The sequence below is a fragment of the Triticum dicoccoides genome, chromosome 7B (assembly GCF_002162155.2).
Source record: "Triticum dicoccoides isolate Atlit2015 ecotype Zavitan chromosome 7B, WEW_v2.0, whole genome shotgun sequence".
In the NCBI taxonomy this organism is placed as follows: domain Eukaryota; kingdom Viridiplantae; phylum Streptophyta; class Magnoliopsida; order Poales; family Poaceae; genus Triticum; species Triticum dicoccoides.
The window spans coordinates 261,443,778-261,463,096 of NC_041393.1; the positions used below are offsets into that span (position 1 = coordinate 261,443,778).

General features: G+C 50.6%; 1 protein-coding gene across 1 annotated transcript; it reads right to left on the minus strand.

The window, feature by feature from the left end:
• Positions 1-320: 320 nt before the first annotated feature.
• Positions 321-2,827, minus strand: LOC119340507. Its single transcript, XM_037612430.1, has 2 exons — positions 547-2,827; positions 321-446 (listed from the first exon to the last, which is right to left on the minus strand). The coding sequence occupies exon 1, from the start codon at positions 2,636-2,638 to the stop codon at positions 707-709; it is 1,932 nt and encodes a 643-aa protein (XP_037468327.1). The 5' UTR covers positions 2,639-2,827; the 3' UTR covers positions 321-446; positions 547-706.
• Positions 2,828-19,319: the final 16,492 nt, after the last annotated feature.

The window sequence follows — 19,319 nt, forward strand, 5'->3', positions numbered from 1 at the left end:
TCAGTGAGCTTCGTAAATAATTGGCCTTATTGTTGTGGCTCTAATAATTTATAAAGCTTGGCGTTGTTCGTGGCTTTCGTCTAAATAACCATGTGCAAAATTGAACTGTTTTGTCATGAATAGACATTGACAAGAGAGAATCATACATAGATATGCAGAGATGATTCAGTAATTTTTGAGTTGATCAGATTGGCAAATGAGATACTCGTAATGGCAATCGAAAGAGACAGGATATAAACTTGACAAGTTCCTTCTCGTAATTAAGTGAATACTAATATACACCGACCATTAGGGTGAAATGAGAGTACAAGATGCTAAACTCAGAATAAGAAGAAATGGCTATACCCCCAAGAAAGGTACAAGTTACAAGTTAAGAAGGAACATCATCAGACCCTACACAACCTTCTCATGTCCACGATAAATTAACCGCCTCCAGTGTCAAGGCCCTATCCCCAACCAAAAGATGTTAATCACACGGATTGATACAAACCATTTTGCAACCTATGTTGGGATCAAAAGGGTCAAGCAAAGTATACGCAAAAGCACCTGAGATGTATATACACATTGCTAGGCAGATGTGAAGAAGTCAGCTTGTGTGTTCTTCCTACGTACATGCATGCCATGCGATGCGATGCCATGCCATGCCAGCCTCTCGGATCTGCAACAAAACCGGTGGGTGCACGTGGATCGATCAATTTGACGTACGTTAATGGTAACCTTTTGCCCCTCTGGATTGGTAGAGCTCCATCCGGATCTTGGCCTCCGGCAACAAATTCTCGATCAACGTGTCCTGCACCATGAACGGCTGCTTGGACGCCCACTCCAGCACGGTGAGGATCTCCGCCTGCGCGAGGTCCTCGCTGTCGGGGACGTTGTGCGCGATGTAGCACACGAGGAGGAGCGCCGCCACCTGCACCACCTGCTCCCCGAAGTACACCAGCTGGACCAGGTGCTTGGCGCCGCTGGCGTTGATGATGGCCTTGGAGTGGTCCACGTGCAGGTAGTTCTCCGTGCAGGCGAACTTGGTCAGCGCCACGGCCGCCTCCCGGGACACGTCGGCTTCCCGCTCGTCCAGGAGGTTCACCAGCGGCCCGATGATCCGGGTCTCCGTCGCCCGGAAGGTTCTCGACAGGCAGCCTAGCGACGTAATGCAGGGGATCAGGAGATCGTCGTACTCCGCCTTGGTGACCACGCGGAGGAGCTGGTCCACCACGGCGCGCGCCGCGGGTGACGTCGGCTTGAACGCCGACCGCCGGAGGTCCGAGTTCTGCTCAGCCACACGGCAGATCTCCATGAGCGCCAGGGCGGAGTTGTACTGCACGTCGGGGGCGCCTTTCTCCAGGAGGATGGAGAAACAGAGCAGCGCCCTGGACTCCGTGATGTTCTTGCACACGGCGGCATTGCCCATGGCTAGCTGGCACAGCGCTCTGGCTGCGTTGGATTTCATGTAGGCTTTGGTCTCTTCGTCCTCGTAATCCCTCCCTCGCGTGCTCGTCCCCGACAAGGACACATTGTGCTGCTTCGTCCCCGCAACGCTGCCAATGCTCGCAGTCGCAGCTCCCGTCACGCCACTTGAGCTGGTGCCGCCGGCGGCGGCGGCAGCAGGGGTAGCGGCAGCGGCGCTACCACCGGTTGTGGGCTTCGCCGACATGCTGTTGGTGGTGGTGGTGTTCTCCGACGCATCAAATGTGTCCTGATGCGACGAGTATTTGCCGCTGCCCTTCTTGTCCATGACAACAGAGTGTAGGCTCATCCTGGACGCGACGGCGTACTTGGAGTGCTCCTGCACCGTCTCGAAGGCGAGGTGAGACACGAGCAGGCGGATCACGTTGCTCTGCATGAACGCGTCCTGGCATTTGGGGTGGTTGGTGGCCAGCTCGGACACGGCCCACGCCACCATGCCCTGCACCTTCATGGGCGCGTCTTTGAGAATCTTGGAGAAGGCGGTGCAGACGCCGGCGAGCACCATTAGCTCGACGCACTCTGGGTCGCGGCCGAGGAGGCCGATGGCGAGCGCGGCGTTCTCCTGGCCCTCGGGGCGGCCCTCCTTTATGAGGCGCAGCAGAGGCGGGACGCCGTCCTCTTCGATGATGAGCCTGCCGTATCGGTCATTGTCGCGCGCGAGAGAGACGACGCTGGCCGCGGCGTCAGCGCGGGCGTCGAAGGTGCCGGTGTAGAGCACGGCGATCTGTTCCCAGATGAGGAAGAGGATGGGCTCGTTCTGGGCGATGGGGGGCAAGCCAATGTGGTCATCCAGGTCATCGCCGGCGTTAGCGTAGTTGGACACGCGGAGGATCCAAGAGAGGTCGCCGAGGGAGTTGTCGAGCTGGTTGGATGTCCTCTTGAAGGAGCCAGCGGGGATGATGGTGAAGACGCGGTGGACGATGCCGCGAGCGCGGCAGCGGTCGAGAAGGGCGGCGGCCTTGTCGAGCGCCTTGCCGGTGTCGTCGAGGATGCGGCGGGCAGGACGCTCGTAGAGGTCGGCGCGCGCGGCCTGGCGGAGGAGGGAGGCGAGGCGCTCGACCTTGGTCTTGAGCTCCAGGCACTCCTGCCGGCACGTCTGCGCCTCCTCCGCCCACTTGATCACCTGCTCCGCGACCTGGATCGGCCGCGCCAAGATCGCCTTCAGGTCATCCATCCTGTGCCGCGGCGGCCCCGCCCCCTCCTGATCACCGATCGGTCAACGGAGCAATGGCGAGCGGAATTGTCGATCTTTCTTGGTCTCCGGTTCCGGCCGTCCTCCGGCGGCGGCGGAGGAGGATGGGGAATGCGCTAATTTTGCTTCGTTTATTTGGGGACGGAAATGGAAGGGAGCGGGAGCGCAGGGGCGCGGCATGCGAGAGGTGAGGCGCGAGCTCCTCCTGGCCTTGATGGCTGGATAGGAAGGAGGGAATGGGAGGAGGCGCCACGGCGGTTTCCATTCTTCCGTTCGGCCTTGTCATTTCCCCCTCCCCTCCCTTTTGGGCGTTTGATTGGAGGCCGTTAGATATGAAACCTAGGGCAACCTCTCTTTTAACCATCCGATAATAATGGATAAGTTTGAGAGAGGCCTGATTGCTCATTTGAGTCAAGAATTTTCAGTCCACTATGCAGGTATTCAAACGCACACAATCTCGCGGAAATGGACAAGAACTAAGTACTTCCTCCATTCCATATTAGGCTAGTCATAGAGGAGAGTAATTTAGACAACTAGTAATATGCACATGTTACTAGTGTATGTTACTAACATCATAGGCATGGTAATATAGATGTCTTCATTTATTACTTTGTAGACTCACTTTGCATTGGAAAGCGCTATCTGATGATAATATATTATGTTACTCTATTTGTCTCTCTTCTCATTAACTCTTTGCCACATCACCATTTTTAAGTATGTGGCATCTCTGTTACCGGCACCTTCGACGCCATCACTACTTGATGATTTGAAGGAAACTTTTGATAATCTCCGGGTCTACAAGATGATGCTCAACTCGGTCGTGTGTGTTTTTGGTGTGCTTGCAGGTAAACTGCTAGGTTTTTTGGTCTCAGAACGGGGCATTGAAGCTAACCCGGAGAAGATAAAGGCCATCACTTCACTTCCTAAGTCGGTGTGTGTTAATGACGTCCAGCGCTTGGCGGGTCGTATTGCGGCCTTAAGCTGGTTCATAAGCCGCCTGAGAGAGAAGGTTGTCAGATTCAGGGCTCCGCATACCCAAGAAGGTTCAAACTCTGGGACGTGTGCAAAGATCTCAACCAACTCAAGCCTCAAGCTCGCCACCGCACAGCCTAGCTTCATCGAGTTTGCGTGAGCGGGGGAGAAGACGAACACATCAGTTTACCCAGGTTCTGGCCACCTTACGGTGTAACACCCTACTCCTGCTTTGTGGTGGATTGGCCTCATGAGGAGAGAGTGAATGAACTAGTACAGTGGATGAGCAGCCTCGCGAGGGCTTTGGTGGTGCATATGAATCGGTTCGGGCTCGGATCGGGGTCCCTTCTACGGTGGTGGCTAGTCTATACTTATAGTGGCCTTGGTCCTCTTCCCTCTCAACTTAGGCGGGAAGGGATCCCACAACGGTCAATTTGAAAGGGGACAAGAAGTACATCCTATCCTGACGAAAGTTGGTCTTCGCCTGCAAATCCTCTGGCCATGACACAGCGGTGGGCTCGGCAATGACATCCGTCCTGCCGAGCTCCTGTTCTTGGTCTCGTTGCACCGGAATGGATAGCTTTGGGGCCTTCCTCGGGAATCCACGTCAGTCCTTCCTCCCTTAGCAACGAAAGGGAAACTGTCTCCTTCGCGCCCGCTGGCGCCCGCCTGGCCTTGGTCATCGTGGCTTGCGTCATCGAGAGCCTCGTGAGGCTAGGTACCTGCATAGAAACCTCCGCTCCTCGGGAGGCAGGCTCGGAGAGCTGCCCCTCGGGACGCTTGGCGTCGCTTTCCTCGCGAGGCCGGGGCCCTCACGAGGGTCTTGACTTGGGGGGCGGGGCTGAGGGAGTCCTGGATTAGGGGGTATCCGGACAGCCGGAATATACACTTTGTCCGGACTGTGGGAGCGTGAAGATACAAGACTCAAGACTCCGTCTCGTGTCTGAATGGGACTCTCCTTTGCATGGAAGACAAGCTTGGCGATCCGGATATTATATTTCCTTCATTGTAACCGACTCCATGTAAACCCTAGCCCTCTATGGTGTCTATATAAACCGGAGAGTTTAGTCCTTAGAGGGACGATCACAATCATAATCATTGTAGGCTAGCTTCTAGGGTTTAGCCTCTACGATCTCGTGGTAGATCTACTCTTGTACTACTCATATCATCAATATCAATCAAGCGGGAAGTAGGGTTTTACCTCCATCGAGAGGTCCCGAACCTGGTTAAACATTGTGTCCCTTGCCTCCTGTTACCATCAGCCTAAGACGCACAGATCGGGACCCCCTACCCGAGATTCGCCGGTTTTGACACCGACATTGGTGCTTTCATTGAGAGTTCCTCTGTGTCGTTGTTGCAAGGCCTGATGGCTCCTTCAATCATCAACAACAACGCGGTCCAGGGTGAGACTTTTCTCCCCGGACAGATCTTCGTGTTCGGCGGCTTCGCACTGCGGGCCAATTCGCTTGGCCATCTGGAGCAGATCGACAGCTACGCCCCTGGTCACCAAGTCAGGTTTGGAAACCTGAACTACATGGCCGACATCCGCGGAGACTTGATCTTCGACGGGCTCACGCCTGCGCCAGGAGCGCTGAACAATCACGACGAGCACAGCTTAGACCTGCTACCGGACAATGCTCGGGATATCGCCCCTGCAGGAGCCCCGGACCTAAATCCAGAGAAGATTGCGTCGCCTGAGGACGGGTGGATGGACCCCGCCCCGCAGGCCGCACACCCATCGGCGGTAGAGCTGAACACATGCCTCACCCACAAAGAAGCCTGTGACACCGGACCCTCGGACTCGTATCCGGCAGTGGGTTCCAGTCCGCACGCTCCCGAGCCCATTGAACCTGGTTGGGCTCCGGTAATGGAGTTCACCGCCGCGGATATCTTCCAGTACTCGCCCTTTGGCGACGTGCTGAACTCGTTTAAATCTCTCTCCTTGTCAAGAGACTCTTGGCCGAACTATGTCCGGCTCGAGTGGGAAGCGGGCGATGAAGGAATCCGTTGCCCACCCACCACCCACTACATTGCCACAGTCGATGATTTAACCGACGTGCTTGACTTTGACTCCGAAGACATCGACGGTATGGACGACGATGCAGGAGAAGAACAGGAACCACCGCTCACGGGGTGGTGGACAGCCACCCCGTCATACGATATATACATGGTGGACACGCCTAAGGAGGACGACGGCGACAATCCAGAAGATAAAACCCCCGGGCAAAAGCCAAAACGACGGCGCAGACGCCGCTCCAAGTCAAGCAATAGTAAAAATAGCGACAAGAGCGTCAGAAAGATCGACACCCCAGTCAACTCCGAAGGCAACAACGACCATATGGACCCAGCAATGGAGCAGGATGAGCCAGGTCACGCCGAACACAGTTCGGAGCAGAGGCCCGATCACAATGATCCCGAGGGACGAATTCACCAAACCGCCCCGGGACAAGAACACAGTCCGGATGACGACGCATTCATCATCCCGGAAACACGCTTGGAATGAGATAACCTCCACAGAAGGCTTATGGCCACTATGAGAAGTCTAAAGAAGCAGAAGCAACAGCTAAAGGCCCCACAGGAAACGCTCAATCGCAGATGGAATAAAGTGCTAGACACTGAAGAAAAGTACGGCGACGATCGCCATACGAAGAGCTATCCAAAACGCTAGCTGCTGCCAGAATTCGACGACGAGGCCGTTCCACCAAAGAACAACACAGCCAAGAGGCCGGACGAACCACTTCATAACCGCAACAGAGCAGCTACCGACGCCGCGCACGATTTACGCGAGCTCCTAGATAAGAAAGCCGGCGCGGCTAGGTCCATCTACGGATCAAGAGGATACACCCCGGCGCGGGACTATGGTCACCAAAACGATCATACTGATTGGATACCAGTTCGGAATCAACACCAGACACAACAACAGCCAACGACATGCAACAGCACGTCCAGACACAGAGGGGCTGCTCACCCCCTATGCTTCACCGAAGAAGTACTGGACCATGAATTTCCACAGGGTTTCAAACCTGTGAACATAAAGGCATACGACGGAACGACAGACCCAGAGGTCTGGATCGAGGATTTTATCCTGCATATACACATGGCTCGTGGGGACGACCTCCACGCCACCAAATACCTTCCCCTCAAGTTGAAGGGGCCAGCTCGACACTGGTTGAAAGGCCTCCCCGAAAATTCAATTGGAAGTTCAGAGGAACTCGAGGACGCTTTCAGGGCCAATTTTCAAGGGACTTATGTCCGGCCTCCGGATGCGGACGATTTAAGTCACATCATCCAACAGCCCGGAGAGTCCGCCCGCAAGCTTTGGAACAGATTCCTCACTAAGAAGAATCAAATTGTCGATTGTCCGGATGCCGAAGCTTTAGCGATGTTCAAACACAGCATCCGGGACAAGTGGCTCGCCAAACACCTCGGCCAAGAAAAGCCAAGGACAATGGCAGCCTTAACAAGCCTTATGACATGCTTTTGCGCGGGTGAAGATAGCTGGTTGGCCCGTAAAGGCACCAGCGACCCAAGCACATCCGAAACAAGGGATGGAAACGGGAAGCCACGACGCAATAAGAACAAACGTCAAAACAAGGAGGAGAGCCCGGACAACATAACGGTCAACGCCGGATTCAGGGGCTCTCGACCCAATCAACAAAAGAAGCCATTTAAAGGCAGCAAAGAGGGACCATCCGGTCTGAACAAAGTCTTGGACAGACTGTGCCAAATTCATGGCACCCCCAACAAACCTGCGAACTACACTCACAGAGAATGCTGGGTCTTCAAGCAGGCCGGCAAATTAAATGCCGAACACAAGGGAAGGGAAACTCCAAGTGAAGACGAGGATGAGCCTCTCCAGCCGAACACTGGGGGACAGAAAAATTTCCCACCAGAGGTAAAAACAGTAAACATGATCCACGCGACTCACACACCCACGAGAAGGCACGAATGCGCGCTCAAAGACGCATACACTATAGAGCCCATCGTACCCACACCTAGCCACTGGTCGGCTTGTCCGATCACTTTCGATCGCACGGACTGCCTGGCTAGTATTCGGCGCGGAGGATCAGAGGCCTTGGTGCTTGACCCAATAATCGACGGATACCATCTTACCCACGTCCTCATGGACGGCGGCAGTAGTATCAATTTAATATACTAGGACACTATCCGCAGAATGGGGATAGACCCATCCAGAATTAGCCAAAGCAACACCACCTTTGAAGGGGTGATACCAGGCGCCAAAGCCTACAACAAGGGCTCCATTGTACTGGGGGTAACATTCGGCTCCCCAGGCAACTCCAGAAGCGAGGAACTACTCTTCACCATCGCCCCCTTCCAAAGTGGCTATCACGCATTGCTTGCGAGAACGGCCTTCGCCCGCTTCAACGCAGTACCGCATTATGCTTACCTTACACTCAAGATGCCCGGTCCACGTGGTGTCATCACCGTTAACGGAAACACAGAGCGCTCTTCACGCATGGAGGAATACGTGACGGCCCCAGCGGCCGGACTCTAAGCGGCCTCCAATAACAGAAAGCATGACTGGTCGTTAAGACCATGGACACGGTTAGACGAGTCCGGCAGCCCGGATAAAAATGAGCCAGGGCACCGTATATGTAATCCCATAGAGGACACCAGGGGCTATAAATATTTAATAAAGCGCCACTGTTGGCCTGACATTATTTATAGGCCAATGTGTTACACTTTTACTATCCATCGCATGCTCATGTTATGCTCTTCTACGTGAGTTTTTCTTTTTACAGACAACATTCGTGCGATACCCTTCCAGGACACGACACAATGGAGACAAAGGCGCAAACGTGCAGCAGGGCCCCGCTCAAAGGTTTCTCTTTAGATTAAGCCCATGTGTAAACCTTTTTATTGCCTCTTATTGCTTACATATCCCATGGGTACTATACCCACAGAGGGTACTGCCGTTATTGGCATTTCGCCACGACAGACTAATGCACGTACCTGGAAATACAGGGTTCATAATGAAAGGGCGTTCTTCAGCCCATTTTATGTTATAAAGTCCGAATACCTTCGGGAGTGTTCGGCGTCACGAGTTTGGCCTTATATGCATCAGCTCCGAATCATGTCTTTGGTCAAATGTTGGGTTTGCCCGGCTCCTGGGTTTGCCGCCTTACATTCCGTTCTTATCGGCTAAGGCGGCCAAAGGAGAACTACTGCGATTGTGGCCTGGTTGTTCTGGATGAGAACCTCAGTAGAGAAAGCCGAAAACTGACTGTCATGATACAACGAGAGACTGTTCAACCACTCGAAGACTTACCGGAATCTTTAGGATTCCTCCGCATTAACGAAGCCCCACTGTCAAACTCCTATGGCTAAGTGAAAGTGTTACAACTATATAGTTCGGTTGCCTAGTTCGACATGCGATCACCTCCTTAATGGACCAAGACGTTGGATCAAGTGTGATTATGTATATTTTTCGCGAACACCCCCGCATTGTATGCATGGGGGCTGAAGCCGACGACTGCTAACTTTCAGATTACACGTATACATAAAAACGGCCGCACAGGAGGCACAATAATACTTTCGGGCACAAAGTATAAATATAGCCTCATAAACAAAATAACATTGTTTTTACAATGAAGCGATTTGTCACTCGAACATGACATTCTTCGAGCACTGAGCCTCTATTAAGCGAGCACCTTCTGTTACCTGCTCCAAGTAGTGCTCGGTCGGATCCTGGCCTCCCGCCGGATTCTGGGTTGCAATAATGGTGGCCTCCATATCTGTCCAATATGCTTTAACACGGGCAAGTGCCATCCGTGCACCCTCTATACACGCCGACCTCCTCGTGGCATCAATCTGAGATACGGCACCGAGGAATTGTTGCACCAAACCAAAATAACTGTCCGGCTTGGGCCCCTTCGGCCAAATATGGTCTATTATAGACCGCATGGCAAGCCCGGACAGCCTATGAAGCTCTGCCACAGCAGCCATCTTCTCACTCAATGGCAATGGGCGCGCAGGAGCATTGAATTGGGACCAGAACAGCTTCTCCACTTCTTTATCACCTTGATCCTCAAAAAACTTGACTGCATCAGATGTACTCTTCGCCAAGTCCGCATACGCGTCTGCAGGACTCCAGCGTCGATCCAGGGGAGCATACTTCGGATCCAAAAACTTCATCTGCAACAAGTAGGGGTTCCCAGCCGCGATTTTCCGGCCTGTCGAAGCTCCTCCTACACATCCCTGACTTCGGTCCGCATCTCCTTGTCTGCATTAAGTGCCTTGTTCAGGTCAGCCGAATTAACCTGATTCTCCTTTTCAAGGAGCTCATACCGGTCGGCGGCATTTTTCAACTCCACAGCCATTTTAACTATCTTGTCTTCGCTTCGGCGATGAGCAGCCTGTTCGGCTCTCAACTCTTCGGCCGCCTTTAGGGCAGCCGCATTGCTAGCCCGAGCTTGTTCCTTGGCCTGGGCAAGTTCCGCCCTCAGGGCTTCCACGGCAGCAACACCGTCTGCAGTCCAAGCATGTCGCATTAATATCATGCCCCTCTCAACTTTTCCTATACAACATAAAAAGGAAAGGAAAGCACATACCTTGTGACTCGTTCAGCCGCTCGTTCACCAGCGTGATATCGGCATCAATAACTCCAATCTGCCTCCTCAGTTCGGCAACTTCAACGGACTGGTCAGCTGCCGGATCCTTAGACACCCGCACATATATATAGCGCAGTCATTACTTACACAATATGATCCTCGTTTGCCGCCTAGGGCGGGCAACCAGAGTCTCAGGGGCTACTATCCATATGGAGCACACCTAGCATGTGCTTCACAGCCAGACATTATGTATTTTTCATTACATACCTCAAAGCCTCTAAGCAGGCTCGTAAACACTTCATTCAAACCGCTTGTGGCGGATGAAATCTTCTTGAGCACCGTGCTCATTAATGAGCGGTGCTCCTCTGAGAGTGCAGCTCGCTCCAGAAGGCCTGTCAATATGTCCGGCCGAACACCGAACTGTGGCGGACCCTTCTCACCGCCCCCTGTGGGAGCCGAACGCTCCGGGCTCAGGGCGGTTGAAGGATTAGCTTCTGGCTTCGACAGATCCAGACTCCTCCATGACGACACCTCGGTGTCGCCCGCCTCATGAGGCGGAGAGGTTGGTGGGGTCTCACTCTCCATCATCTCCTGAGGGAGATCCCCCGAAGACGAACTCTGTTGAGAGGAGCTGCTAGCTGGACTGCAAAAAATGAATCCTGGTTATTGTTCTCGGAGAAATGCAGTACCTTCGAATTAAGGATTAACTCACAACTTGATTGAGGGCTGGCCTGTTGGCGGGCATGACGTGGTAAGGGCGCCCTTCGGGGCAGGCCCCCCTGGTGACGTTTTCTTCCCCTGCTTGGGCACCTCCGTCTCCAAGTCTTCGGAGGAGGCCCTCTTCTTCCCGCGCGGGGAGGAGGCTTTAGACTCCCCTCCCCGATTATCCTCCTTAGGGGAGGTAGCAATTCCCCCAGTTCGGATGCTCAGTGTGTGAAGTTCGGCTTCTCTGTTCTTCCCTTCGGCTTTCCCTGAGGGCATTTTGGTAAGCACCCGACCAAGCATCTTGGCTATGGTAGGACTAGGCGAGCCTTCGGGAAGTGGCGCCGGACACCTGATTCTCTCCGCCTTGTTGAGCCATTCCTGGCCACGGAGGATTTTCAAAATAATGCATACGATAAATATAAATGAAGTGTCTGGTTTCGGGATTACTTACTTGGGTATCTAGGCGATTACAGCTTAGGCCCGCATCCTCGGTGGTGTCCAGACACTTTACTTGTGGTCCGAAGAATAATTTACACATCTCTTTGAGCATCAGGGCGAAGAAGTGCTGAATAGTCCGCGGACCCTCTGGATTGAACTCCCACATCCGGAGAGGCCGGCGTTTGCACGGCAACATCCGTCGGATTAGCATTACCTGAATTATGCTGACAAGGTTAATGTCCCTTTCAAGAAGCTCCCGGATACGACCCTGCATTGTTGGTACATCACTAGCAGACCCCCAATCCCGTCCTACGTTGGTCCATGATGCCAGTTGTGATGGAGGGCCCGAGCGGAAGTCAGGGGAAGCCACCCACTTTGTGCCTCTGGGAGCCATGACGTAAAACCACCTCCGATGCCATAAATCGGATACCTCTGGGAAACAACCCTCTGGCCATGGGGCATCGGCGTTCCTGCTTATTGTGGCACCTCCGCACTCTGCATGTCGCCCCTCGATCATCTTCGGCTTCACATTGAAGGTCTTGAGCCATAAGCCAAAGTGTGGAGTGACGTGGAGAAAAGTCTCACACACAATGATGAATGACGAGATATGGAGGATAGCGTCCGGAGCTAGATCGTGAAAATCTAACCCGTAATAGAACATGAGACCCCTCACAAAGGGATCAAGGGTGAGCCCCAAGCCGCAGAGGAAGTGAGGAACAAATACGACGCTCTCATTAGGCTCGGGAGTAGGGATGACCTGCCCTGGAGCAGGAAGCCTGTGCTGGACGTCGGCAGTCAGATATCCGACCTCCCTAAGCCTCGCAATGTCCTCCTCTTTGATTGAGGAGGACAGCCACCGGCCTTGAAGGTTGGATCCGGACATATTGGAGGATCTGGGGTGTTTGAGCTTGGGTCTCGGGTGTTAGAACTCGAGATGCGAAAAGGCGCAAGGGAGTTGGAAAAGAGGTATAGGCCTCGGCCCCTTTATAAAGGGGATGAATATCAAGAGTCCTCAGCATGACCGCTTGAGACTTATCTAAAAACACGGAGTCATACCAACAGTCGTCGTGGGGTGGCGCACGCCTGTATTGATGGAAGATCCCGTAATAAGGGGAACATGATCTCTGCTTTGGCAGGGCATGCCAATAAAACCGCCTCGCAACATGTATCGAGGTAGGCTAAGAAAAACCGGTTCGTGTTGGACCGGGCCACGATGCAAGGGCACGACACACAAAAGATTGCCAGCAGATCAGATTTATGCTATGCTCCCTACGGTGGTATGTGAAGATCATCTTGCGGATCTGGACACGGTCTACGTGTTCGATAATTACTTTGGAGTATTTGGAGATGGAACCCGCCTTGCAATGCCGAAGACAAGACTGCGCGCCGGACTCATCGTCATTGAAGCCTGGTTCAGGGGCTACTGAGGGAGTCCTGGATTAGGGGGTATCCGGACAGCCGGACTATACACTTTGTCTGGACTGTGGGAGCATGAAGATACAAGACTCAAGACTCCGTCCCGTGTCCGGATGGAACTCTCCTTTGCGTGGAAGACAAGCTTGGCGATCCAAATATTATATTTCCTTCCTTGTAACCGACTCCATGTAAACCCTAGCCCTCTCCGGTGTCTATATAAACCAGAGAGTTTAGTCCTTAGAGGGATGATCACAATCATAATCATCATAGGCTAGCTTCTAGTGTTTAGCCTCTACAATCTCGTGGTAGATCTACTCTTGTACTACTCATATCATCAATATCAATCAAGCAGGAAGTAGGGTTTTACCTCCATCGAGAGGGCCCGAACCTGGGTAAACATTGTGTCTCTTGCCTCCTGTTACCATCAGCCTAAGACGCACAGATCGGGACCCCCTACCCGAGATCTGCCGGTTTTGACACCGACAGGGGCCTTGCAGCTAGGCCATACCAGGCCGACGAGGGAGCTACGATATGGGACGCAGGCAGATAGATCTGGGTACCCTCGGTCCTAGAACACCAACAGTAGCCCTGGGCCTGAGGCGCGCTCGGGCTAGCTTCGAGGCGAAGCCAAGGAGAGTAGGCTGAAGTGCTGTGGGCCCCAATCGCCTGCGGGCCAGACTTTTGGCGTGTGGCGCACGACGGGACGAGGATGCCTCCACTTCCCCATGTTGGCTCGGCAACTTCCCTGGTTGACAATAAGCCTGGCGCACGCTACAGGGCCATCACAGTACTGCCATGCATCCGACTTTTGCTCCTTCCTTCCTCTTCACGCCCGCACCTCTCCTCGCCTAATCTTGTGCCCGCTGCAACCTGCCCCACCGCCATGGCTCCCAAGAAGAAGAGGGGCAGAGCCTCGACGATGGCGGAACCTTAGTTGGGGCCAGAGCCCGCGCTAGGTCGGTCCATCGTGGTCAATCGCGAAGGGCTGGAGAAGGTCCGGCTCGCGATCGCCGCCGACTCCAATGAGTGGAATGTGACGAAGATCTGGCCCCCTCTCGGTGCTTAGTTGATCTGGAGGCCATCGACATCCCTCTTCACCTCCACGCCCTTGATTCAACAGACGGGGAGAGAAAGAATATTCTCAAGTATTAGCAGCTGAGTTGTCAATTCAACCACACCTGAAAGACTTAATATCTGCAGCAAAGTATTTAGTAGCAAAGTAGTATGGAAGTAACGGTGACGGTGGAAAAAGTAATAGTAGCAGTTTTGTAGCAATCGTAACCGTGGCAATGGAGTAGTAACTTAGCAAAGATCAATATGTGAAAAGCTCATAGTCTATGGATCAATGACCGATAATTATGTTGGATGGCATTCATCATGAAACGGTTATAACATAGGGTGACACAGAACTAGCTCCAATTCATCAATATAATGTAGGCATGTATTCCGAATATAGCCATACGTGCTTATGGAAAAGAACTTGCATGTCATCTTTTGTCCTACCCTCCCGTGGGAGCGGGGTCCTAATGGAAACTAAGGGATATTAAGGCCTCCTTTTAATAGAGAACCAGACCAAAGCATTAGTGCTTAGTGAATACATGAACTCCTCAAACTACGATCATCACCGGGAAGTGTCCCGACTATTGTCACTCCGGGGTTTGCCGGATCATAACACGTAGTAGGTGACTATAACTTGCAAGATAGGATCAAGAACACTCATATATTCATGAAAACATAATAGGTTCAAATATGAAATTATGGCACTCAGTCCCTAGTGGCAAGCATTAAGCATGGCAAAGTCATAGCAACATCAATCTTAGAACATTAATGGATACTAGGGATCAAACCCTAACAAAACTAACTCGATTACATGGTAAATCTCATCCAACCCATCACCGTCAAGTAAGCCTATGATGGGATTACTCACGCATGGCGGTGAGCATCATGAAATTGGCGATAGAGGATGGTTGATGATGACGATGGCAACGGATTCCCCTCTCCGGAGCCCCGAACGGACTCCAGATCAGCCCTCCCGAGGAAGAATAGGGCTTGGCGGCAGCTCTGTATCGTAAAACACGATGAACCCTTCTCTCTGATTTTTTTTCTCCCCGAACGTGAATATATGGTGTTGGAGTTGAGGTCGGTTGTGGTCCAGGGGGCCCATGAGGCTAGGGGCGCGCCCAGGGGGGTAGGGCACGCCCCCACTCTCGTGGCCAGGGTGTGGGCCCCCTTCTGTTGATTATTTCGCCAGTATTTTTTATTAGTTCCAAAAAATGACTCCGTGAAGTTTCAGGTCATTCCGAGAACTTTTATTTCTACACAAAAATAACACCATGGCAATTCTGCTGAAAACAACGTCAGTCCGGGTTAGTTTCATCAAAATCATGCAAATTAGAGTCCAAAACAAGGGCAAAAGAGTTTGGAAAAGTAGATACGTTGGAGACGTATCAACTCCCCCAAGCTTAAACCATTGCTTGTCCTCAAGCAATTCCATTGATAAACTGAAACTGATAAAGAAAAACTTTGACAAACTTTGTTTGATCTTGTTGTTGCAAATATGTAAAGCCAGCATTCAAGTTTTGAGCAAAGATTATGAACTAACCATATTCACAATAACATTTAGGTCTCAAGTTTACTCATATCAATGGCATAATCAACTAGCGAGTAATAATAATAAATCCCGGATGGCAACACTTTCTCAAAACAATCATGATATGATACAACAAAATGGTATCTCGCTAGCCCTTTTTGAGACCGCAAAACATAAATGCAGAGCACCCCTGAAGATCAAGGACTGACTAGACATTGTAATTCATGGTAAAAGAGATCCAGTCATAGTCATACTCAATATCAATTAATAACAATGCATACAAATGAAAGTGGTGCTCTCTAACTGGTGGTTTTTTTATAAGGGGATTATGACTCAACATAAAAGTAAATAGATAGGCCCTTCACAAAGGGAAGCAGGATTTGTAGAGGTGTCAGAGCTCGAGTTTTGAAACAGAGATAAATAATATTTTGAGCGGCATACTTTCATTGTCAACATAACAACCAAGAGATCTCGATATCTTCCATGCTACATACATTATAGGCGGTTCCCAAATGGAATGGTAAAGTTTATACTCCCCCACCACCAACAAGCACATTCCATAGCTGGTCTGAAACAACGAGTACCGTCCAACTAACAACAATCCTGTGGGAGTTTTTGTTTGCAATTATTTTGATTTGATTTGAGCATGGGACTGGGCATCCCGGTTACCGGGCATTTTCTTGTGAATGATGAGCAGAGTCCACTCATTGTGAATGATATAGACAGCCCTAGTTGATACATGAGTTATTCGAGCATACAAAACAAAATTTCATTTGAAGGTTTAGAGTTTGGCACATGCAAATTTACTTGGAATGGCAGGTAAATACCGCATATAGGTAGGTATGGTGGACTCATATGGAACAACTTTGGGGGTTATGGAAGTGGATGCACAAGCAGTATTCCTGCTTAGTATAGGTGAAGGCTAGAAAGAGACTAGGAAGCGACCAACTAGAGAGCGACACAGTCATAAACATGCATTAATATTAACCAACAATGAGTGCAAGCATGAGTAGGATATAAATCACCATGAATATAAATATCATGGAGGCTATGTTGACTTTGTTTCAACTTCATGCGCGAACATGTGCCAAGTCAAGCCACTCGAATCATTCAAAGGAGGATACCACCCTATCATACTACATCACAACCATTTTAATAACATGTTGGCACGCAAGGTAAACCATTATAAAATCCTAGCTAATTAAGCATGGCATGAGTAACTATAATCGCTAATTGTCATTGCAAACATGTTTCAATCATAATAGGTTGAATCGGGAATGATGAACTAATCATATTTACAAAAACTAGGTCGAGTTCATACCAGCTTTTCCTCATCTCAATAATTTCATCATATATCGTCATGATTGCCTTTCACTTGCACGACCGAATGGTGTGGATAATAATAATAGTGCACGTGCATTGGACTAAGCTAGAATCTGCAAACATTTTAATTCAAAGGAGAATACAAAGTAATATGGGCTCTTTTTTAGATCAACAGTAATGCATATGAGAGCCACTCATTATTTTCATCGTGGTCTTCTCCTCTCGACCCCCAAAAGAAAAGAAAAGAAATTCAAAAAACAAGGAAAACTATTTACACAGGAAAGCTCCCAACAATCAAAAGAAGAACGATAAATCTTTTTGGGTTTTCTTGTTTAATTAGTACTACAACAAGCATGGAAAATAAACTAGCTAAAAGCTATAACTATTTTTTTTGGTTTTCTCAAAGTTACTCAAACACACAAGAATAAAGCAAGAAAAGAAAATAAACTAGCATGGATAATACAATGAAAAAGTATGAACACCGGCAACTAGAATGAGTGTGTGAACACGAATGTAATGTCGGTGAGAAATACGTACTCCCCCCAAGCTTAGGCTTTAGGCATAAGTTGGTCCACGCCCATGGATCAAAGTAGTCCTCTCCGATGTACTGAGGAGGATCCTCGGGGTTCCATTGGTTAGCGAGCTCCTACGGATCCAATTGATAAATAGACTCCTGATATGGATCAGGTGATAGCTCTGGCTCAGGCTCTAGGGATCGTGTCCGCTCCTAGTATGCATAAATCTCATTGGGCATGATAAGGTGGAAGGAAATATGCCCTAGAGGCAATAATAAAGTTATTATTTATTTCCTTATTTCATGATAAATGTTTATTATTCATGCTAGAATTGTATTAACCGGAAACATAATACATGTGTGAATACATAGACAAACTGAGTGTCACTAGTATGCCTCTACTTGACTAGCTCATTAATCAAAGATGGTTATGTTTCCTAACCATGGACAAAGAGTTGTCATTTGATTAACGAGATCACATCATTAGGATAATGATGTGATTGACTTGACCCATTCCGTTAGCATAGCACACGATCGTTTAGTATGTTGCTATTGCTTTCTTCATGACTTATACATGTTCCTATGACTATGAGATTATGCAACTCCCGTTTACCGGAGGAACACTTTGTGTGCTACCAAACGTTACAACGTAACTGGGTGATTATAAAGGTGCTCTACAGGTGTCTCCGAAGGTACTTGTTGGGTTGGCGTATTTCGAGATTAGGATTTGTCACTCCGATTGTCGGAGAGGTATCTCTGGGCCCTCTCAGTAATGCACATCACTTAAGCCTTGCAAGCATTGCAACTAATGAGTTAGTTGTGAGATGATGTATTACAAACGAGTAAAGAGACTTGCCGGTAACGAGATTGAACTAGGTATTGAGATACCGACGATCAAATCTCGGGCAAGTAACATACCGATGACAAAGGGAACAACGTATGTTGTTATGCGGTTTGACCGATAAAGATCTTCGTAGAATATGTGGGAGCCAATATGAGCATCCAGGTTCCTCTATTGGTTATTGACTGGAAATGTGTCTTGATCATGTCCACATTGTTCTCGAACCCGTAGGGTCCGCACGCTTAAGGTTTCGATGACAGTTATATTATGAGTTTATGAGTTTTGATGTACCGAAGGAGTTTGGAGTCCCGGATGAGATCGGGGACATGACGAGGAGTCTCGAAATGGTCGTGACGTAAAGATTGATATATTGGATGACTATATTCGGACTTCGGAAAGGTTCCGAGTGATTCGGGTATTTATCGGAGTACCGGAGAGTTACGGGAATTCGCCGGGGAGAAGTATTGGGCCTTATTGGGCCATACGGGAAAGAGAGAGGGGCTGCCTAGGGCAGGCCGCGCCCCCCCCCAAGGCCTAGTCCAAATTGGACTAGGGGGAGGGGCCGCACCCCCTTCTTCCTTCCCTTCTCTCTCCCCCTTCCTTCTCTCCTACTCCTACTAGGAAAGGAGGAGTCCTACTCCCGGTGGGAGTAGGACTCCCCCTTGGGCGTGCCTCCTCCTCCTTGGCCGGCCCTCCTCCCCTTGCTCCTTTATATACGGGGGCAGGGGGCACCCCTTGACACACAAGTTGATCATCGTGATCGTTCCTTAGCCGTGTGCGGTGCCCCCCTCCACTATATTCCACCTCGGTCATATCGTTGCAGTGCTTAGGCGAAGCCCTGCGCCGGTAGAACATCATCATCGTCACCATGCCGTCGTGCTGACGGAACTCATCCCCGACACCCTGCTGGACCGGAGTCCGGGGATCGTCATCGAGCTGAACGTGTGCTGAACTCGAAGGTGCCGTACGTTCGGTGCTTGGATCGGTCGGATCGTGAAGATGTACGACTACATCAACCGCGTTGTCATAACGCTTCCGCTTACGGTCTACGAGGGTACGTGGACAACACTCTCCCCTCTCGTTGCTATGCATCATCATGATCTTGCATGTGCGTAGGAATTTTTTTGAAATTACTACGTTCCCCAACAGTGGTATCAGAGCCTGGTTTTATGCATAGATGTCATATACACGAGTAGAACACAAGTGAGTTGTGGGCGATATAAGTCATACTGCTTACCAGCATGTCATACTTTGGTTCAGCGGTATTGTGAGATGAAGCGGCCCGTACCGAC

Bases quoted from the DNA above. Each gene is read 5' to 3' on its own strand.
- LOC119340507 (XM_037612430.1), bottom strand. From the start codon at position 2,638: ATGGATGACCTGAAGGCGATCTTGGCGCGGCCGATCCAGGTCGCGGAG.